Source organism: Corvus brachyrhynchos, unplaced genomic scaffold (assembly GCF_000691975.1).
Source record: "Corvus brachyrhynchos isolate BGI_N302 unplaced genomic scaffold, ASM69197v1 scaffold62, whole genome shotgun sequence".
In the NCBI taxonomy this organism is placed as follows: Eukaryota; Metazoa; Chordata; class Aves; order Passeriformes; family Corvidae; genus Corvus; species Corvus brachyrhynchos.
The window spans coordinates 37,632-61,859 of record NW_008236629.1 but is presented as its reverse complement, the minus strand read 5'-3'; the positions used below and the strand labels follow the sequence as shown (position 1 = coordinate 61,859).

Here is a 24,228-nt window from a genome sequence, read left to right as displayed (position 1 = left end):
TCAATTAAAGTTTTGTATGAAAAACATAGCATTTAAGTTTGAGGAGCTCTTTTATACAATTTTATAATTCAGATAATATTTTGTTGTATCTGCTATGAATCTTCTTAATTCGTTTAATGGTTTCAACATCTAGTATAACTCAATTCCAAATCATCTGTTTGACTGGTCAGGATGACTTAATCATTCAGAATGGGCATTAGTCCATGAAAATACATTTCACATTTTTTGCATATTCCAAAATAAAATCTTGAATCAAAAAATTTTCAAACCTACTCATCCTTAATGTACATCTCCCTAGGCAAATGTCTACTGCCTGGGACATAATAATATATATACTGGGAAAAGATATTGACTACATTAGTTACCTAAAAGGATGTACAATCAAAAACCAAAATGGCAATTTATGATACCCTTATAAAATATAGTATTGTACTGGTTTTTTTTTTTTTTCTTTTCAGCTGAGAGTATTTTCCTCATTGCAACTAGGCACAGAGCAATTTAAAAGACAATGTATTCCATGAGACTGCCATAATTGGCAGATACCCCCCCCCACCCCCAAATACATGACTGAAACAAGGGGAGCAATTTAGTCAAACACACACTTGTTCAGGAATTTGAAGGAAGACTTCCACATTACCAAAACTTCTTGACTGGCAGCTCTTAAAAGACAAGATGAGCAGCACTCAGATCCCACCGGGACATTCAGTGCTCAATAAAAGAAGACCCCAAGGTAGGATTTTATACTTCCCATTGCTGCAGGAGCCAAGGAGTCGGCTCAGAAGCTTCCTGCAGCACACCACAGAGAATATCACCCTTTCTGCTCTAGTTTTGCATTCTGAGATGGAAGGTGAGGGGTTATGGGGGATGAAATCTCATCAGTTCTTGGAAGGATGCCATTCAGTTTGCTGTTCATCCAACCAGTGAGATGAACTTGCAGCTTGCAGGTTGTAAAAGGCCTGGAACTAGTCTGTCACCTAAAAAAAGTCATAGGTATTTCTTTCAATGTCTGCCTGCCTCATAAAAAGAAGGGGCTTGGTGTGCTACCCTCACAGCAAACTGCAAACTCACAGGTGACAGCAGAATTCAGATGAGGGCATAAAGAAATAAGGAAATCAAAACTATGAGAGCATACGGGACAAATAAAACAAAAAGGACTTGAAGAATGCTACATATGTATTAGTACACAGCCATGTCAACACCACAGCTGGTATCCTTGACTTTGCCCAAAGAGCAGCACAGTAATTATGGCTTAATTCTATCTTTTTATGCACAGTCCTGAGCTGAAAAACTAGTAAGTGTTATTAATATGAGCTAGGTTACCTAGTAACCCCTGTAGAACACCAATAATCAGTTTCTAGGGTCCACTGTGCCTTAATCTCCAAGGCCTAGCTCCTGGTTAAGGGTGAACAAAGCCTTCTTTGGCAGTGCAGATCCTAAATCTACCATAATTCATCTCTTGGCTACTTCAGAGGTGTGAAGGGGAAGGTTGTGAGGCCTGAACGATGGACTTCTGGTTACAATCACAAGGTCTCTTGAACAGAAGTAGATTAAGGGAGCTGAGTACCAACCTCCATCCCTCAGCAGTGACTGCTGGAACCCTCAGGCCTCATGCACATTACTCTGCCGAGGCAAAATTAATCTCTGAGATGCCAAATAAGCAGTGCCTCTGCAGCACCCCATTGCATAGGAGTTCCTGAGAGGAGCAAAGGAATTCCCTCTGATTTCATCTGTGCATTACCATAGACCATAAGTATTCTGTGTCCCTTTACAAAAAAAAAAAAAATTAAAATAGTGGTGAGAAGGAAAGAGAAAGGCAAAGGTACATTAGCAGTATTTGCCAATAAAAATTTGCAAACCATCTACCAGGCAGTGAGGTCTTGGTCCAAAGCCCACCAACGTCAATGGGCTGGGGATCAGATCCTTATTCAGCTTTTGGAGCTAATTCTTCTTTGAGCTGACAACCATTTATTTAGGCTCCATATATAACTTTGCCTCAAAGCTCCATCCAGTCAAGTTTTGAACCACTCCAAAGACAGAGATCGACCACCTCTCCGGGTCTCTGTGTCACTGTTTGGCCAAATTCATGATGGAAAAAAAAATTTACTATCTTAGACGTATGAAACTGCACCTTTTTTTTTTTCTTTTTGGAAATCACATTAAAGTTGTCATATTTTGTAGTGCTCATTAAAAAAAAAAAACCACAAGAAACCAAAATCAAGGAAGGAACTGAAGCAGATAAAGAAAGAGGCATATATTGAAAAGAGCCAAGAAAGGAATACATGAAAGAAACTTAGGTCTGACTATGCCAAAACAGACACAGTGCTGAAATCTGTTGGCTTTTACACAAATGTGACAGTGGCTTGCTGAGAAATCCCTCACCTGATCCCGAGAATATGGAGTATCCACTATGCGTTTGTCAGAACATGCTGCTAGGAGAATCTTCATTGCATTTAACTGGAGCAATATTTCACAAGCCATGGTATCAAAGAAAGTAATATTGGCAAGAGCTGCTGAAGCCAGCAGGAAAACTTCACCTGATGAGGCTTCTTGGCACAGTTCTAGGAATGCAGAAAATAAACTGAATAAAAGTCATTCCTTCATTGCAGCATTTAAAGGCAATATTTAAGCATCTGCAACTTGCAATAGTGATCTTATTAGCAAATATCAAGTTCATAAACATCGAGATAAAGAGGAAACAAAAAATAAAGTTGATTTTTTTCAATTATGTAACATCATAGAGTGGTTTAGGGTGGAAAAAGACTTCTAAGATCATCGGCTCCAACCAAACCCATCACTGCCAAGTCCACCACTAAACCATGTCCCCAAGTGCCACATCTGCACAGCTTTTAAATACCTCCAGGGATGGCGACTCAACCACTTCCCTGGGCAGCATTTCCCAGCACTTAACAACCCTTTCCATGAAGTAATTTTTCCTAATATCCAATCTAAAACTCCCCTGGCACAACTTGAGGCCATTTACAGTTGTTCTATCACCTGTTACTTGGAAGAAGAGACCAACACCCACTTTACTACAACCTCTAATGAATTATATGCTCTACCTAATATACCATTCTATTGGGAATATTTCACTGCATGTTATTCAAAATAAAGCTTTAAATACAGGAGGCAGAAAGCTAACAGTAAATGCCCCATAAGAGAATAATTCTGTTATACATCCTCTTCTTTAGAAAAAGGTACATATACATGTTGCCTATCTCTAAATCTAATTCTCTGTAGTCGAAAATCATCCTGCATATTTTTCAACTTCAATAAGAAGTGCTGAAGAGACAGCTACCTTTTAATCTCTTGTACATATGTACTTTAACTAAGATGTGAATCACCTGGTAATGGGATTTCTGCATGGTTTAAAAATTGAAGATATTACAGTAATTCAATTACTGAGTTATAAATATTACAAGGAAACTGGTGTGTGATTACTGAAACGGCTCTTGCAAAGTTATACGTGTTCCATTTTTAATGCTTACATTTCTTGGGCAGAATATATATCACTAAAATTCCTGTGGAACTTAAACAGCAACAATTGAGGAAATGATCCACCAGCTAATTCCTTCTGGATAGGCTGTTCAGATAGGCCCTTGGCTCTGGTACACTATAATAACCCAGAAAATCATCTGAAACAAATCAGGACAGATGCCTCTAGCTACAACAGAATCAAGCTCAGCACAGGTTAGTTTCACCTGCTTGATTCAGGGCAATGTCACAGCACAAGCTTCTCCATTTGTTGCCAGACATCAGGAATAAATTGTTCCCTTGATTTTTGCATCGCTAGTTCTGTTTGGGCCTATTGAAGAATTCCTAAATACATCTCAGAAAATTCCCAGCCACTGCAGAATCCTCAAACACTGGTACTACTCTTTTTTTCTTCTTTAAAAAAAGAAAAACCCCAAACACAAAAACATGCATTCAAATTGAAATGCTGCAGTCTAACTGTAACCACTGGGCTCACTAGAAAAACATCCAAATGTACTGATCCATTATACATGAGAAATCAAACTAGAAAACCCAAACAGTAAATTCTGACGTGGAGCTCTGGGAAACTGAATTTCCAAACTAGAGAGAAGAGAATGCTTGAATGAAAGCTTCTGGTATTTGAGAGGGAGGGAGCACAGTGCCAGAAATAAGATATTCTTCTCTTTATGAAGTAGTGAGAAATGTCATCTTGTTTTTCTAAACTATCCTCACTGACCTAGGTTAAGAAAAATCTTGCTGTTACCTTTGTCTCTTTTTACCATGGATCAGAGGCCTAGACAAGAAAGACAGATCTTTTATTTCTTTTTAACAATACCTATAAATTATACGACACACTACTTTTCCTCTGAATTATCATACAAATGCAGATGTAGTGGTGAGCTTGAGTTCTAGCAAATTTGGAAAATAGAACAGGCATGAAGGTTAGCAGCTCTTAATATTGCTCTTTTACAGACAAACATCAGACAAGAGAATGCTTTGCTGAGTCTTTCTTTCCTGAGGCTCTTAAGGTAGATTTTCACACAGATATTATTTTTACAAATATGCATAAATTCTATTCAAATGTGGACTGGAGTAAAAAATATTATACAATTTCAGAATTCTCTGGTTCAAAATTTAAAATTGTTATTTTGTCTGTTAAGGGAAGCATGGTAAACCTTATTTAGGGAATATTTCTAATGAAAGAGTCCTGCTCTGTTTTTTTAACTGAACTCAGAAGTCCTGCAGAAAACTTACTGACAAGTGCTGTCACAATTTCTTCCATATTTTCCAGAAAGCTGCTGAGATGCTGAGTGAACGTGAGGTGTGGAGATGTGATCTGGGCTATTACTGCAGCTGCTTCTGCATGAGTAGCTTCAGAATGGCTGTTATCAGTGAGGATGTCAGCCAGGCACAGTATCCCATCAACCTATGAAATAACAATAGGTAGAAGTTAGAAATACTGTAGGAAGCACTTTTGCAACCAAAGATGGTTTTCCAGTTGTCTTTTCTCAGCGGTGACTAAACTACTCAACTTATTTTCAAAAATAACCTAAGCTTGGTGGCCTTTGTGATGCAGGAAGCTTCAGTTTAGCAAATACAAATGAGTTTAGCACATGAGTTTGTGGACCTGCCAAAAGCCTTGCAGTTCCTTCTTCCTTAATGTTTCCATGAAATCAATTTTGGTCAAACAAAATCTTTTCTGACAGACATCCTAACTTAAAAATGAATCCAAAAATAAGCTCTGATAAGCAAATGCATTTAATTGGTACTATGCCTCATTTGAGGTCTTCCACAAGACTTGAACCTGAGTATGCACTAAGCTCTAAACAGGTACACTTGACACTTTTCCCTGAAATTGTCCCAAAGCAAACACAGGATTGAAAAGAATACTATTAAGATGACCCTAGCCAAAATGTTCCTGATGAGCTTGCAGAACACTTAAATTAAAGCCAGGTCCACATATCCCTTGCTGACTTCAAAGGGAAACAGAAAAATGAGAAATGACTTAGGTTTATGATTTTAGAGTGTTTGAAGTGTTCTTACACAGTTCAGGCAGATAGATCTTTTACACACATATTGGTTAGATTACAGGAGACTCACTGACACAATGAAAGGCAGCCACAGAGCACATCCATTGGGATCATTGTTAGCAACCAAGTGCAGGAAGGGAACATTCTCCATGCACAGAGGCATAATCTGTGAAATTTCAAATTAGCACCAATGTGTTTCTCCCCATTTAACATAGCCCTGAATAATTTATCATGTTGACAAGCAAGTAGTTAGAACACAGAATCATTTAGGATGCAAAAGACCTCCAAGATCATCAAGTCCAGCCTATGACCGAACACCACCCTGTCTACTAGACCATGGCATTAAGTGCCATGTCCAGTCATCTCTTGAACACTTTCAGGGATGGTGACACCACCACCTCCCTGGGCAATACATTCTAATGCATGGCAATCCTTTTCATGAAGAAATTCTTCCTGATGCCCAGCCTGAACCTTCCCTGGTGCAGCTTGAGGCCATTTCCTCTTGTCCTGTCACTGGCTCTCTGGGAGAAGAGGCCGACTCCAACCTTGCTCAACCCTCCTTCTAGGCAGTTGTAGAAAGTGATAAGGTCTCCCCTGAGCCTCCTTTTCTCCAGGCTAAGCACCCCCAGCTCTGGACACTTTACAGATACAAAGAGGAGTTGAGAAGGATTAGTACTGAAATATACTTCTACACTCAAACAAAAGCCAAACCCACATTTGTGTTGTACAACCACTTAGACTCTTTCTTAGCTCTGTTGTTCAGACTGTGTTCTCTGTTAACTCAAAGCTTCCTCAGAACATCCATGTTAAAATCTATCCATTATCTTCATAAAAGGGTATTTAGCAAATCTCTTATTCTCATTTTTTAAATTTATTAATACAGAATGTTAAGTTATCTTAATTACTTGTCCTGCAAAGGGCATGAATTAAATTATTTGATAAGCACTGACAGTTACTCTATTTTACGAGAAAAGCTCTCAGATGGGGGTAAAAATTACCTTCTGTAAGATTATTCACTGGGATGCAGTTTTTAATAGGGAATAGACTATATCATTGAAACTCTAATAACACAGATAAATATAGAAGAAATTATATCTCTATTTTTCCTCAGATCACAAATGGTATTTATTGTAGAAGCTCTGGTACTGGCAAAAATAGAAAGAATAAATTTTCAACATTAAACTTTTTCTTGACAAGCTTTCAACATTAATCTACCTACAGCAAAATATTTCCTCCTAGTTATGGCAGAATTCTACAGCTTGAAACAGCAGATTCACATAATTCACTGGGCTTCAAGGTATATTAATAGATCTCAGTGTCAAGAATTAATCTATGTCCTCACAAGACGATTTAGTACCCAAAGTGTGCTAGACAATATCATATGCAAAATCCCACAATTTTGTCACCTTGAAATCTCCCCAGATCACACCTTGTCTGGGGTCCAAAGGATGTTAATAACAACAGGCAGTATAAAAAGTTAAACATATTCCAAGACATTCAAAAAAATACTTCACAAGACTTCTAAGATCTGTTCAGCAGTCTTCAGCTCTAAATTTTCTGTTTAAAATTCACTTGGCCAACTCTTATTCGATGACCTTGACAAATGACCTAAGACTGCTTTTATGCTGTTTGAGAGCAGGTAATGGATTATGAAAGACAGGTACAAGTACATGGTTAGATTTTTCTATCACCAGTGATTGTGTAAATCTACATTAATAATACAAGCTCCTAAAAATACAGGGCTGTACTCAACTTTTAAATCATATATTTGATTTCATTATTTGCTAAGTAATAGTTTTTGGAAATTGGGAGTTGCTGAATTGTGAATAAAAAATTATTTCATTCGACACAAAGATAAATTACATATTTTGGGTCTGAGAAAGCCAGCACTAGTTATTCTCCTTCTTATTCAGAAACATGTAAAATACTAACAAATTCAGCCTAAAATTTGCTCCATACACTTTTACCTCTCATCTTAAATATAGAAAATAAAATAACTCTACTTCAGCAGGCAACCCCATTTATAAGTGTCTAGCAATAAATTTTAAAATGACAGGGGAACAATCTAATAAAAGCACTTTAACATCCAAAAAGAAATTGCTGCTCAAAGCATTTTTATAATTAGGTTTCACACTGAAAGGAACTTTGGATGGCTGCCCTGTTTTCTGTTTAATTTTGGTGAAGTAATCAGCTAAATGTCAAATCTGTTCATCACCTTGGCAATACAAAAGAACCAGTTAGCCAGATAATGCAAACAAATGAATTCCATGAATGCAACAAGATGCTGAGGAGCCCCTGCATTTGAGGAATGGCGTTCAGTAAACGCTTGATCACTGATATTTCAGTATTGATAACTGGAAAAATGCCAGGAACTTACATCCTTATGAGCATAGCCCTGTTGTAGAAACTTAATCCAAGTGACAAAATAAATGTGTGACCATGTTACTGCATAGATCAAGTCTTCTGAAGGGAAATAATTTCTTTTTTCTACACAGGAATGAATGAGTTCTGGGGCAAGAGTCTTCTTTTTTCAGTATACCTATCCTTCCTCCTAAAAATATTAAATAAAACTAGGCATCCATTAAAGATACCAATACAGAACTTGGGATGAATTGCACTAATGACTTCACGATTTGAAATATTACACACAACAGCAGTCTTAACTCTGTGCTCTCCACAAGGAGGTTTAAGGCAGTTTTTCCAGGCTGCTCTGGGAAGCAAGACCCATTGCCTTCCTTACAGTAATGTCTATGTTCATTTGTATAAAATGCTGCCAAAGGCCTTTTCTCATAGCATGACTTTCCCTACCATTCCTGTTTGCCCACTGAACGTTCAGATGATCCTTACATATTGCTAAATTTCCTCAAAATTTTTCTTTTGCCTTCTCTAAATTGATCTCCAGAGTCGTTTAGTGAGACTGTAAATCTTACAGGCTATCAGCTGATTTTCCACTGTCAAATCCATGGATAACACTATCAGCCTGAATCTGTGTGCTTCTGGTAAGAAGAACCAGCAGATTCTGAAGCAGTTTTAATGGAAGAATAGAAGGGAGACATTGAGATCCAGATGTAAGGCAGCAAATGTGGAAACACTATCACAAAGGGGATTGCCCCTTAAACAATCTCAGCCTTACCAAAGGAGAATTTCAAAAGCAGAGGCTGATCCAACAGTCAAGAACTGATAGATCAGAGCTGTGTGTCTTCTATCCTTTCACACATGTTGTGTAATAGCACCTCCTACCTGAAGCTAGGACAGGTTAAACATGTAGGTGAAGACATGAATATTAGCAGGGAAAACCAAATACAAAAAGGTGGATAAAAACCCAAACACATCAAAATTTATAGGATGGGGAAGAGGGTGACTGAGAAAGAAGGCAGGGAGGGAGGATTATCATATTCATCCAGCAAAACCCATATACTGTTATTTTGATGACTTGTTACTGAGTCAACTGAATTTCTGATCATCAAGGCTGAGGTATATCCGGTGTAAATTTCTGTAACTTACTCTGTCTCTTAGAAGATCTACAAGTCTTGTTTAATTTCTACATTTTAAGAAAGGAATGGAAAAGGACAAAAGTATGCTACCTTGCACATAACAATCTTTTATGTTTGAGCAGTTGCGTTGCAAGTGCTCTGCAGATGAAAACTGCCTTAGCTGAGAACTGTTCTGATTTGTACCAGATGAACACTCGGTCAGCTGTTCTGAAAATAAAGTGATATTGTAACAAAGTGATGCCCAAATAAAACATCCCCAAATAAAATCCCAAGCAGTCCAAACTACTGCGGCAATTCTATGGCAGCAGCAGTGACCAGTGAAAAAAACTGCAATGATTTTTATAACTAATGCTCTACAACAGTGGCCATGGCATCTAATTTATAAGCCCTATTTCATACAAGACAGAATAGTGTGTGGCTGAATAGAGGTTGAACAGCTCAATAGAGGTTGAACTCAGTACCTTTGAAACTTCTGTCCATAACTTTAGCTTTGTATCTAAACAGGCAATGAGTTCTGCTTTGGTTTGCAGCAACTTTGACAAGAGCTTCCCTTTTAAACTTCCCTCCTTCAGGTGTGGTCAAATTGATGAAGAGGTATTTGTTCTTCCTGACATTTAACCATCAAGGAGAAGTGTAAAGCTGATCTGTTTTCTATGAGGAATATTGTTGTATGGTATAAGAAAAAAGACATTTGGCTGTATCAGCTTGAAGGATGCATTAAATGTGGCAACACCTGAGTAGCAACCTTACATCCATATTGCAGGGAGAAACAAACTGCAGGGAAAGATGAAATAAGTTCCTTACTCTGGGCTGACTAGGAGTCAAAAGATAAATTGTATGTAAACCCTTTCTCCCTATGAAACCAAGAGGAAGCAGCCTTGCACCTCAGAATTCATGTTCCTCGGCACTCAGAGATGCTCTAAGCTTGTTGCAGATAAAAAGTACAACTGTTTGTCAAAGAGATAATAGAGAAAAAGTCATTTTAGAGAAAGGGTGGACCAAATCAGTAAGATCGATATCCAGACTTCTCTCTTGTCTTTGCTTCAAGGATAAGAGAATAGCCGGCTTTGAACTCCCTCAATGTTGAGGACTGATATGAAGGATAAGACAGTCTTTTAAAGTATTTCTTTGGTTGATAAAAGAAACCAGGCACTGCACTGCTATTAGCCTAGCAACTCACATATTCCCACTCCCATAAATCACAGCTTACATTGCTTCAAACTGCTCTCTACAAACATAGGAGAAACACCCAAGGATAAACTCAGCTTTCCTGATCTACTCCTCCTATACAATATCCCTCCACTTCTACAAGATAAACACAGAGTGGCTACAAAGGGCAGGAGAAGAGACTGCAAAAGAATTCACTTGTAGTTATGTGGAAGTCATCTGTAGTACAGGTGCTTCTACTCAGCCACTGTTGGTGTTCACAGGATTGGGATGCTTTGATAAAACAGAAGGAAAACCACAGGTCACAAATGAGTACGGTGGCTTGGGGGCGGGGGGGTAAAGACATTTGCAATGACCCTTGTACTCAGCATTTGTTACATTCTCTTTCTCCTACTCTGTCAAACAATCCCAAAAATGACTATGTTACCTGTAGTGTCAGAATCCTATAAGAATAGGGAAGAATTATTTGTGCTCACATATGATAAAGACTAAATTCTTGAAGTTATGTGACGCATGACACCAAATGTTGCTCAGGTTCTTTCGCCCTACATTTTTGAGGGCTGGATACATTGGCTTGTTTTTAAGCTGCAGGAATGTGTTCCTATTTGTAGGGTTTTCTTGGTATCTGCATCTGCATTACAAATTCCAGAAAGTACATACTTGTTTCTTTTAAATAATAGATAAGACTTTATATATTATATTTTGGGGTCTGAAATCCATTAAAATGAAGCCAAACAGACCCAAAAAAAGGACTTGTCAACAAGATGAGAGGAGCTGTCAAGTGTTGTACAAGAATGCTGAACAAGACACTGGGACCTGAAGTCTGAATTAAGGAAAGACCATACATTAGTCATTTTCACATAGCCCTCATTTTTATTTACCCTGGGGGATCATAGTCTGAGAAAAAGAAAAGTACCCACCTCAACTATTCCTATAAAAAACCAGGGGCTCCAGGGTTATTCATAGCGGGGCACTCCAGAAAATGAGATGTGCTCCCTGAAAGAAACATGCTCCAATCACCAACTTTTAAATAAATAATGTCACAGACACTTCATTGCGTGAGGGCATATTCTCCAACACCTGGTGCCTGGCATTTAAAAACAAGGACACTCTTACTTTGTATCATTTAGGTTTTGGTGTGACACCATGGATTTTATTTTCAAGAAGTGTCTCTTAGTGTACCTCTTCATGAGGAGAAAAAAAATCCCATGCACACCACATTTTTAGAGGACCCTCTTACTCTATTACAATAATGAGAAAAGGTCTCTATCCAAAAAGAGCAGCATGGAGGTCACAGCCACTCATTATCACCTAATCTAACTCTTCACAGAGTCTTTACTCTCTCAGGAAAAGTATCTGATAATCTTCCTGCTAAAATTCTGGATTTGTTCAAGTCAAAACTTTGAAACCTTAACTTGATTATGCTAAAAATTTAATTAATAATTTTAATAATCCCTGTTGTTGTTATTACTGTAATTTCACATACAGCTTCTCATTGAATTAAAATTCTTGGCCAGGTGTGTACCATTATACCATGACTTATATACAAACACAACCCTACTCTCTTCTCAAATTATGACAATGGAAACACCAAGGCAGAAAGCAGAGTTACATTAGAGAGGCAGAGAAAGTGTTTGAGCAATGGATACTGCATAGGACGATGTCCTTTTTTTACAGTTATTCGAAATAAGAGATTTTTGGAAACACTTTTAAGGAAAAGATCCTTATGCAAAAAAATTTCCTGCAAATATTTCTCATTTCAATGGTGTCAGTCAGTTTAGCCTAAAAAACATCCTGTCTCCGAAATGCAAGGCTTCTGCAGTGTTTGAATCATATGTACCATAATCAAATGCACCATAATAGTAGAACACTTATGTAATGTAAAGTATTAAATATATACATATAACTTGCTCAGAAAAATGTTCTTATGTCTGAATTGACATGGCTAGCAAAACTGACTCACTGCTTCATCCATGTTTTTCTTCCCAAAATTTTTGTTGCTTTTAAAAACAGTGCTATGAGGCACCAGGCATTAATAGAATTGTTTGCTACATTCATTACTTCACAATGGCTGTTCAATTATTTTAATAAATTATTTTAAATAAATTAACTCCAGAACCAACCTTGGATGTGCCAGATTTTTATTGGCAGAGAATTTTTACAAGCAAGTTATAGAGTTTTATGGTACCCATTTATAATGAAAACACTCACAGTACTTTAGCTATAAAACTTTTAGTGAGCAACTCAATAAGAGTCCATTCACATTGTAATAACAACAGAGGAAATTGCTACCCTTATTTAAACAAAAAAATTTTAAAAAGTGAAAAAGGGGCAATTTTCATCTGGTGAAAATTGATAGAACTTTATTGGCTACAGCAGACCCAAATTATTTGGTCCTAAAGTCCCTCTCCTGACAGTTAGGTAAATCTCCTTGGGTCTCCTACAAACATTGATTTATTTCTATGACTGCAGTGGCAATAAAACAATTTCAGAATTGCTTTAAGCCTAAGAAATTCAAGTTTAAGATCAATTGTTTGCATACAATCTTTATGAGCAGTCAGAGATCTACTTGGAGTCACCAGTTAAAGTGATCTCAGATGTTTTTCTCTCCATTAGCACCTTCCAGTGCTGCTCTTTGCTCAAATACAGTTGCTACATTGATTCCATCTTAGAAGAAATAAGGACAGTCCTAAGACACTGAGAAAATTGAATATTTTTACAAGCTAAATTTTGATTTTCTTTCTACTCAATATTCTTTGCTGCCTTAAAAGACCTCAACATAAAGAGGTACTCTTATGAATGATAATAACCACATGTATTTAAAGTTAAGCTAGTGTTTGAACCAGGAGGAATAAAACCACAAACTTTGTTACACTTTCAATAGAGATTATTCTTCCAAGATAAGCTGGAAAATCCAAGGACAAGTACAAAAATTTCCAAGGATAAGTACAACACAGAGCTTTGATACAGAGGCAGTTCCAATCTGCATTCAAAAATCATATTTCCAAGTCAGCTTATTTTCATAAACTGATCTCACAACAGAAAAACAGGTCAGAATTGACTGAAACAGGTCAGAATTGACTGCAATTGAATTTACCTAGTGAGCAGATTCCAGCTTCAATAGCCCAGGATCTTCTCCAGGTATTTTAGATAGGTAAGTGTGTAAATGTTATGCTATGGCAAAGATAAAACCACAATTTGTCATATTTTAGCTACACAGATCTGGGAAAACAAACATGTAGTTTAGGAAAGTCCCAAATACTGTTCTGGTTCTGTCGTCCAGTCACTGCCTGTTTTTCTAATATTGTCCCCAATCCATAAACCAGTTTTCTCACTTTTAGAAAAATGCAAGAGATGTTATAACAGAAGGAATGTGACAACTGCAAAGTACTAAATATTAGACTTCCCCAATAACACTCAAGGCTCACTTCACATAAGCAGTGAAAATTCCCATTCCATATTCCAAACCAACAGAATCCTCCAGGATCTGTAAAGCTCAAATCCAGACTAGAAATTTCACAAGGCCAAGCTACACTCTGCCGTCTGCCAGCCCATAAAGAACAGAAGAGCCACTGCAGGTCTCCACAGAACGGTACAGGGTTTCTCCTGGCTCCAGGAGAGCTCCCAGGATTAGGGCCTGTTCTGTTTCAGAGGGAAGCAGAGATAACACAACAGGAAATCTAGAGGAGCTACTAGAAAAGTGCGGTGACCAGGAAACTGGGGTATATACATACCGCTCTGAAAACAGAACTACTGAATCCTTGAGGCTAAAGAATGTAACTTTAGATTGAAGTGTACCAAACTTCTAGAAAGAAATCAAATTCGAGGCATCTAAAAGAAAAATTGCTGTTTTGAAGCACAATTGCCTAGGAAGAAACCATGGTTTACTGGATTTTCTCCTGAGACTTGCCTGCAGTGCACTCCCCACTCCCAAAAGCATTAAAAACAAAATTTGTGTCATTATCTGGGCAATCTAATCTAGAATAATTCAGATTGTAAATAAAATATGTCAGTTGAAGTATTTTTCTAATATTTCGTCTCTACAGCTGACAAAGAACAAAAGGAAGAAATAACTGTGGACATTCCATTTATATTAACACCATGTCTCAGAATACAAATATGTCCAGCTTCACTGGGCAGCAGGCAGAGTTCTGGTCACATCCTTGTCACCCTTGGGAAAGTGTAACAAGCCTGAGCTGCCACTGAAAACAATGATAGTGAGTGCTAGGGAAAAACCACTGCAAAGTCTGTGCTATGTCTCTCCCGTTATTTTTTACCAAAGATGAATTTAGCATATTTTTTGAAATTTACTTTGACTGATGTCTGATGAGGAAAGTAAACCATACAAAACAAGTTTCAACATAAACAAATTATATCAAGTTCAAAGCCAACAAGGATCTTGAAGGAAATAAAAGAATAATCAGTGCAAATTACTTCTTAAAATATCCCCCATATTGTTTATCACTAGATTACTAGCCTCCAAATAAAAAATTCAGGCCAATCTCTCTTGCATGTTTTCTTTTCCTCTCTGCATAAGAGGAAGAGATGTTCTTGTGAAGGTGATTCAAAACTGTCTTGAAGTGAGTCTCTGGTGTGCTAAGAACTGCTGGCTCTCTCACTTTCCATGAATAAAGAGCATGCCTCAGGCTTGGTTTTGCCCAAAATGTGTGAAAAGTGCCTTGCAATTGAGGCACGTTAATCATATGACAAACTGAACTCTTAGCATTCTTCAGTGAAATTAGGAGCCGTCAACAAAAGTCCTTGCACCTAAACAGTTATGAACACTCTCAGACTGCCTAGGCACTTAGGTGTTCTAGTCACAACATCATCCCTTAAGTTCTGTATGAAAACCTAAATAGCAGTTGCTGCATGGAACATGTTGGCTTTTGTTTTCAAAATATTTATAGAATTGCCAGTTTTTGAAGCAACTCTGTGTGTGAACGTACAGCAGTGTGAATCACTGGAGTTTTGTCTGTGGCTATGATTTTTCCTAACACCCATATCAAATACCAATAGCATTTATTTCCATATTGCTTCCCATCAAAATAACTTCCACATTGCCAACAGCAAAGATTCACCACAAACTCTGGAGTTTCATTAATCCCATCACTGAGCAAAGACATTTCTAAAGCAAAGTAGATTCAAACCACCTTCTAGATGATCCTTGCCATGACAGAAAGCTAATGCTTCCCATTCCTAATGCACAAAACCTGCAGGATATCTCTTTCATCTCCATTGCCAGCCACTATGGACAATTGCCCATTAGCAACAGAGATGTTGGCTGGGCTTTATTGTCACTCATGGCTTATATCTGTAGTTGTCTTAGGGAAGAGTAACTTTAACCAGAAGGAAAATACAGGAGTCACTTCAAAGATGAATGGCCAAAGTAAATGCAAGTACCTATTCCAAAGCCTTAAGGATTTTAAAGGAAAGTGCAAATGTTTTTTGTTCAAAGTAACTGGCGACAAACCATTCTTCTTAAAGGAAAAAAAATTTAAAACCAACAGTCTAATCAGTCCACTTTTAATGAGTTTTAACTGATCTCTCATGTTACTGAAAAGGTCTTTGATTTTTATATCCTTTCCTATCTCTCCCTCTCTGTTATTTTCTCTTTATTTGAACTGTAAAATACTACTTTTTGGTGTAGGCTTACTGCTCTTTTTAGGACTAGAAAGATTAGAAGTCAGCACTCATAGCTTCTTTAAAAACCAAGAGAGAAAAAGAAGGAAAAAAAGCCAGTGTCATCTCCACTTAAAATCACTTCCTTTGCCATTACCACTTTCAGCAATTGTCATTCTTTGTCTTTTGGGTTTTTTTTTTTTTCTGTGAGAAGAATCAATTGTAATTACATGAGTGTCTCAATGACCTGTCCTTTTTTTTGGGCTGGAAGTCCTGATCTGATTAATTGACTTCTCTGTCCTAATGTCTTCTCCAATGCCCTAGGTCCTGAGTGCCTTACCTTCTTCATACATTTTGTGGCAAGTGCTTCATTTTTACTGGCTCATACAAGACAGAAATTCTTCTAGCAGAGGAAAAAAAAAGTGCCAAAAATTAGATGCAAGTGTGTTATGTCATGTTTAAAGGAGCTTGAAGGGAAGATGAACCAAAGGAGAGCAGCAAACACATAATTTTTACTCAGAGCAACATCAATATCATTAATACAATGGCAAAGCTGGTAAAATAAAGGTGCAGGGTGTGTTTCTCAACCTCATCTGACACAGCCACACACAAGTCCATGGGCTGGAAAATTCAAACACTGCCAGTTCCCTGGGGCACAAATCATCAAAAATCCTCTTCTGAGCGAGGAGAAAAGCAATTTGTCATGGCCTTTAAACACATAAATAAATTCAGCTAACAGGAGCAGGAAGTCAGTCATGTGGCTTCATCCATGAATATTTCCTAGGTGAGATCCTGTGACTTGTAACCCAGCTTTTCTTCCAGGATACAGGATGAGACAGGAGCAATCTTTAGTAACTAAAAGCTGACTTATGCCTTCTAATTATTTTGCTCAGAACAAATCAAGTAAATTACTCAAAAATAAATTGCAAACCTATTCTAACAGCTTTTTTGCCTCTTCTTTCATTATAATTCCTTTCTCAACCTAGGCAGTAATAAAACGTCATGTTTGGATCAGCCATGAAGTTCACATTACACATTTGAGGCAGATTCTCACTTCTGAGTACTTAATTTCCCTCTCATGCCCCATGCTATAAAATGAAGATAAAAACTTACCTACAACCACATAATATGTGAATATAGGCCATTGAAATAATTCCACCTATTACTGTCCAAATGAACTGTCATTTCTTCAGATATAATTTGAGTGTTTCTCACACCAAATAATAACCAGATCAACAGAAAGTCCTGGAAGGTGTTTTCCTGCATCCTCTGCAGACCTAGAATAATTCCAGCATGGTCAAAATGCCAAAGCATCCGTGCTTATAATGAAGAAAAATGCAAAGGGCAGAGAGTACTAAAGCATTCAAGGATGGACGTTTTCTAGGAACTCAGATCATCATTCTCATTCATCACATTTTGTGATCTTATGAGTAGGCCTACAAATAACAGGAACTGAAATCTGAGCTCAGCAGCACCTCGTGCGCAGGAAGGTTATTCTAATTCACTCCATTCTCTTTAGCACTACGTGTCAGTCACTCCCAAATCCCTGCTCATCACAACTATTTGCAATACACAATGCCCGAGAAAGCAAAAACCAGAAGATGACAAGTATAGATAGCCTCATTCCCCATGGAGCAGCAAGTGGAGCACCCCATAGTAAATAATGCATTCTTTAGAGAAATCTGATATTTCACACTGTAATATATTGAGGACTCTGCACTGAGGAGAGTTGATCTGCTTACAGCTTATTATTAGTAACCATTTACTTTTGGTGGTGCTGCTGTTAGCATTCCACGAATTTAAAACTTGAAGACATTTTCCCTTGATACTTCCTTCCCACCCACCTGACACTCCTGGCATTCCTCCTGCTCTCAACTCCTCTCTCGCTCACCTTACAGCCTTTTCAGACTGTTGCATCTTAGCCCAGACAGAAACTGAACGAGAAGCCATGCTTTCTTTCTAATCCCCCCTTTCCCCATGAGCACATCCTGCTCCTCACACTCTCTCCAAGCTTTGGAGGCTGATAGTGTCGCTATCCAGGCAGTACTTTCAGGACAGCTAGAATAGAAGGCATTTTTTTTCACCACTCTCCAGGATTCTCTTGCATTAGATGTTGCTTAAGGGATTTTTTTTTTTTAATTAATTAAAGCAGTTAAAGCGGAGCGTCTATGCTGTAGGAAAACAGTTCTCACACTATCCAGTTTGTTGTGAATAGATAAGAGAGCCTAAACTTTTGAGATTAAAAGCCCGTTTGGCATGGTTTGCCTTGATTTAGGCGGATGCTTCAGTGGCGCATAGCTTTGGTCCTCATAAACCTGTCTTTTCAAATCCTCTGCTGCCTTCCTAAACACGGGATAGATTTGGGCAGACCTTACCCAGCAGCAGCGCAAACTTTGCTGTAATTCCAGTCTCCACTGGGTGCCACTATTGCACAGCATAATGTGCATTTGCTGCGGGAGTCAACAGCCTGGCAAAACTGACTTTCGACTTGTGCTTCACTCTCGTGAAGTTTTCAGACCATATGCAGAGAATTATCGCTTGGTTTTTATGACCTTAAAATGCCACATGATAATCATTTTAGCACAGAAATACGAGGAGGATTTAATTCTTCTTAGATCGCTACAGCTGAAAAGCTCTCATGCAAAAGCGCTCAGATTCGTTCCTGATTTTGTATTTGTATAAGCCTTTTATCCCCACGTGTGGATCTCTTCCTCCATTCTGACTGATAATCAATTTAGCCCTCTATTTTGCCCTATCTTTTTTAATCTCACTGCAGAGGGCTTGGATTAGATGACCTCCAAAAGTCCCTTCCAGCCCAAACTATTCTATTGTTCTCTGTCTCCATCTACAGTGCTTTGACGACAGTTTAACTAGCACAAGGGTAAAATCTTACCACAGACCCACAGATACCTTAAAAACACTCACTCGGTGCTCTTAAACTGTGTGCACATCCCAAGGATGACAATAACACCAAAAATACATTATCAGCCAACTTTTAATTTAATAGAAATTAAGTATTAGTTTTATGGAGTGGATTTAATTGCCATTTGATGGTGCATGGATATCCACAACTTGATCGATATCATTCTGGTGACTCAACCTGGAACCCAAAAATACTGAAGCTTAATGTTATGAATCGCTTCTGCAAATTCTGGGCAGACAATTTAATCACCTTTTGTTTGTCTATTTCACACTATCCCTGCTCTTGGATTTTTCTTTATTTCCTTTTCCCAGGCCTCGAAGAATTAAATAAATAGATAAATAAGTAATATTAACATATTATAATAAATAAAAATATAATACTATATTCAATGATCTATGTAATTCTATAAATAAATATTACCCAATGGAATACTTTGAGACCTTACAGAAAACATACAAAATCCTTCCAGGTGAAGTATTGTGAGAAGGAGATTTTCATGCCAGTCTTCTATCATGGAATAATTTATTGCCCTACTCAGTTGGCAGAATTGACATAACCACAATTGTTTCAAGTTGCTGAAGATGGGGGAAGCAGTGTCTCAGCATTTATGAAGTCTATTTTTTTTAACTTTCCTCACACTCCTCTCAACACTCATATAGGGTGACACTAATAAGTACAGAAATGTCTATAGTCCCTGGCCTTTGAAAGGATCTTTTCCAGCAGAGATCCAAAATACTTCTTTGAAAATCTGCTGTATTCTGACACAGGTTTTATTGCAAAGAGAAGCTTAAGTGACTGCCCAGTGTTGGTTGTATTATCACAGAGATGGGCAAAAAAAGAACATGTAAGCAGTAGTCTGGCAGTATAGACTTTTCTAAGGCCTGGACATGCAGCAGGAAGAGAGAAAGAGACTATACAACAAAGCAGGAAAATCAGCAAAAGCAAACAGACCGAAACTTAGTCTGACCCACAGTTTTTCAAAGTCAGCTAAATCACTGACACCAGCAGCTAAACAGATCTGTGGGGCAGGTCTGGGGGCAGCAGGGAAGACCAATGTCCTGAAGCCTGGCTGCTCTTGCATTGTTGGAGACTCAAAAGTGGTGGTTTTGGCAAAGGAGAAACAGCAATTCATCCGGTAAGGTAATCTAATAAATTCAAGAAATTCACCCAGGGCAGGAAACAGAAGCATTTGCAAAAGAAGATTGAGACAGAGGCAGAATTTCACTCTACTAGAGCAGCCCTGTTCTAGTGCTCTCTCAGCATTTCAGCTGCTGTTCATCAGATATGGCAAACTCTGCAGGAGTGACCATCACCCACGTAGTTGCCTCCATTATGCCTGCTTATTGAATCATGGTAGAAAAAGCAACAGGACAAAAGAACTATCTACCTGCTCTTTAACCTGATGTGTGGCTATTAGACAGATGCATGAGGATGCAAAGGAAACATAACAGATGCAAAGAAGTTCAGGTTTATAAATCAATTTGTGATCCCTGTCTTTCTATTAACAGCTGAACTAAAAATTTCTGGGTGGGAGAGCCCATTCCCACTTCAAGGAATCTAGAATGTGTATGGTCTTTCCTACCTCACCAACAGCTCAGGAAACTGCCTCCACACAGCCACCAGAAATACTTTCTAAAGACTTGTTCTGCCTTCAGCATTTTTCTGGGCAATTGTCAGGGTATCAGAAGGCTTCAACCTCAGCACTGCTTTCCATTTTTACTTATCTGTTAGGGTTTGGTATTTTCTTTTGGTTTAGGTTTAATTTCTTTCCGTTATTTTACAAACCTTAATTAATCAGGACTCTGGCCAGTATAGCTGAAGGTTTGTAGAAGACAGAATGACCAGGAAATGATGTCATCACATGCAGATCTTTCATGGCTCTTACTGGACATCTGCAAGTGACAAGGTCTCTCCAGTGGCATAGGGCTCAGCTTTGTGGGCAACCAGCTCTGCCTTCAGTCACATTGAGGCTGTCACAAACTCTTCTAAGAAGGGGCTTCTTTGAAAATTCAAGATATACATAGAAGATACATATCTCCTTACAAAAGATGGATGTACATATGGGAGAAAAGGATATAACGTCCTGAAGGACGGAGGGAGAACCTTCAGCTGACCTCCCAGTAGTAACTAAGAACAGCAGTGTAGGGACTAGTAAATCTAGTAAAACAGTTTCTGCTCAACTGTCAGATACCACTGTAGTAATGACATCACAGAATTTCATGGCACATTTAATAGAAAAAAATCAACTTCTTCAGTGACAGACGTTATAGATCCCCTCTTGAGTGTCATCTTCATGGGATGTATCTATGATAAACCTTTGGCTTCCCTTCCAAATCCAGTTTTCTGAAGTGTTCATGCCAGCAATGCCCATTTTTTGCAATCCAGCTAAGCCCATTTTTAAACAAAGACAGACAAGAAGACATTTGGACTCTGGCAGAGACATGCAAGTGTGGCATAACGGAGACACAACAGAAGCTAGAAAGACACATTAGTTACACCAGCAGGCTTGGGATTAGACATGGACTTTTTGTTGGATGATGTGTTGGCTGGATTTTCACAACCAGAAAGTAGTAGTCAACTCCTCGGTGTCCAGATGGAGAGCAGTGATGAGTGGGGTCCCTCAGGAGCCCATATTCAGACCAGTACCATTTACTATCTTCCTTCAATATTATTTTCTTGAGATTGAAACTAACAGTTAGTTTCAAATAAAAATTGGTGAGAGCAAAATAATCTGTCAGTTATATCTGAAGTATAAAGGAAGTGCACACATTTCCAGTAAGACAGGATTCTCAGTATGAAGACATCATGCCAAAGGCCTTACAGAAGTCCAGATAGATTATATCAGTAGATCTTCCCTTGTCCGCTAGTGTAGTCACTCCATCATAGAAGCCATTAGGCTGGTCAGGCAGGACTGGCCCTTGGCTTAAGTTACTGTGAAATCTTTCCAATACCTTCTTTGTGAGAACAAAGTGACAAAGATGAGTTCCTGCAAAAACTGGAAAGACTTCCGTCTTCTTAATTCAACCTGCTGGTCCCATAGGGATTCCTTCTTCATCTCAGCTGAAGATCCTTGTCAGACAAGCATATGAGCGTGCCCTGATCCATGCAAAAGCTTGCTCATCCATTCCCAGGGACTGCAAATGAACAAACTGAAAGCCCTTAAAAAGGAAAAGCTCAAGACAGTACTGGCAAGGGAAGGAACAGCCAGTGAAAGAGCTACTGTCTGGGAACTTAATGGTAGGCAAGAGAAGAAAGGTAGAGGTCAGGTAAATATACAAGCAATGCTGTTAGATGTTTGTCTAACAGTATTATTATCTTTACCAGAAGAGGTTGTTTTTCCAACAGCCTTTTAAGTGTTTTCAAAGATGCTTTATGAAACATGAAAGTTTTAGTGTAAATCAGGCAGTGCGTCAGACATAAGTGGTTTCCTGCAAACAAGCCTAAGCAAAAAAATCCTCTTAACACTGACACACAAACACATCTCTACATCATCTGCCATTAATTATTATTTCACCTTCCCTTTTTTAAGAAATACATGGAGACACCTACAGATCATGGGTGAACTTCAGTTAAGACACAGGGCAACTCTGAGCTCATTACAAACCTGAGGTAAGAAAAAACTCAGGCAATTAACTCCCTTTGGTTTGTTGGGAGCACATGCAAGACACTTCACCTGAGTAATGCCAGCCCTGACTTAAAATGAATATCACAAGGAAAGGATACCAGGTTTCATCTAATTAACCAGCTGGATTACACTGGGTTTTATTTCATCAGTTTCTTTTTTTACAACTACCTCTGGGGAGAGACTCAGTTTCTCTAAGGGTTAGTTTCTGGCCCATGTAGCAGAGTCAGAATATTACCAACAGGAAAACACTGGTTTTTGTTTCGACAATGTTGTTTGAGGCGTAAAATTAAACTACTAAGCACTCATTTAAACTAAGCAAACCTACTGGTAGAAAGTTTGATAGTGGCCAGGGCTAGAACTGGCCAAGGCTGATATTGTAAAATTTTCCTGCATGTACTTTTCCCTTGTTTTGCAAAGTGTTTTCTGACTTTCTTACAGTGTTAGGTGCTGGAGAGCAGGAAAGAGAAGAGAGTTTGAACCAAGTATTTTGACTGTAATTTTGGTAAACATTGCGTGAAACCAAACAAAAACTACGAGCAACTGTATAAAATTAAAATTTGCAAAATACAAACTTGTGCGTTTCCCTCTCAATAACAATATCCAGATCTTTCAGATTTTGGGAGCCCTTCTTGGACCTGATTTGCAAAGGTTCCTCAGTATCTGCAGCTAGAAAAGATTCCCAGCTTACACCTGGACTGAATTGTGTCACAGCAGGACTCTTAGAGCCTCCCTGCCTAAGTGTGAACTCTGGGAAGTGCTGTGATGCAAGGGCTTGTTAACCCCAGGTTGAACTGGAGGAGGGGTAGTAGCACTCATGGGAGTAGAGAATGGCAAAAGTGGTTTTGGAAAAGAGCCAAGTTCTAAGCTGAGCATAAGCTGAGGTTTATGTGTTTTGCTAGTTTGAACTACTACCAAAAAGCAAGCACAAGGAAGCGGCCAAGATGAAAAGTTGATTCAGAATATGGATGCTCTTGTGATGAAAACCAATTTTCTGCACTGCTCTCATGTCCTGACTGTCACCCCAAATACGACCAATATCTATTTCCAGACCAAGTAAGCCAGTCACTTCATCTAGCAGCCTCCATCATGTTACCCTCATGTATGACAGAGATCTGCTCATTTATGAACATACAGAGCTATTTGTTTCCAACTGTCATGCCCTAAAGATAAGAAATATTTATCACCTGGAACCAGGAGAAAGAACTCTCTATTCCTGAGAGTTTTGATCATTCAGTACTTCTCAAAGTATAGTTTTAGTAGGAATTCCATAGGTGCAGTTAGATGAATGAAGAAAGGATTTTCTCCTTTTGCCTTTTAGTAATGTGCATCTGAGAATTCAGTCCTTCAAAATTAAATATGTATTAACATTTTTGAAAATCGATGTTATGCAAGCAGGAATAGATGAACAAGAAACCATACAGAGCACTAGAAAACTTGAAGAGTGATAGTTAATTCAGGCAGGAAAATAAACATGACAGAAGAATTAGAAGGAAAAATAATGCTGGCAACGAATCCTCAGGCTCCAGAGGCATTTAAACCCCTGACATGTTACCAGATCTCTGCAGGAAGGTACCTGCTCTTCTTCCTGCAGAGGCCTTAGAAACCAGCAGGGCTTTAGGTAAGCTCAGGGATCAGCCAGACAAGAAAGGGAAGCTCTGAGCAGTAAACTCTTTGGACTTTTCTAATGAGCCAGAAAAATTATCCACAATACTGAGTCATAAAATCTGCAGCAGGATGAATTGGTTGGATCAGCACAACTTATTCAGCAGAGATTTTATAGAGGGGAAATAGCTAATGTATTTGTCTCCTTTTACAAGCATTTTTGCTCCTATCTCTCCTTTATCATGGCTACAGCTAAGCTATTTAGAAAATGCAACTAAAGCACTTTCAGTACATGTG

The 24,228-nt window shown here is 38.4% G+C and overlaps 1 protein-coding gene across 1 annotated transcript in view; it reads right to left on the bottom strand.

Moving 5' to 3' along the window:
* Positions 1 to 24,228, bottom strand: part of INSC (inscuteable homolog (Drosophila)) — a 59,681-nt gene that overhangs the window by 15,995 nt on the left and 19,458 nt on the right. The window contains exons 6-7 of the mRNA XM_008644237.2: positions 4,726 to 4,897; positions 2,380 to 2,558 (exon numbers count right to left, since the gene is read on the bottom strand). Coding sequence (XP_008642459.1) covers positions 2,380 to 2,558; positions 4,726 to 4,897 — 351 coding nt within the window. The remainder of the gene's footprint in view (positions 1 to 2,379; positions 2,559 to 4,725; positions 4,898 to 24,228) is intronic.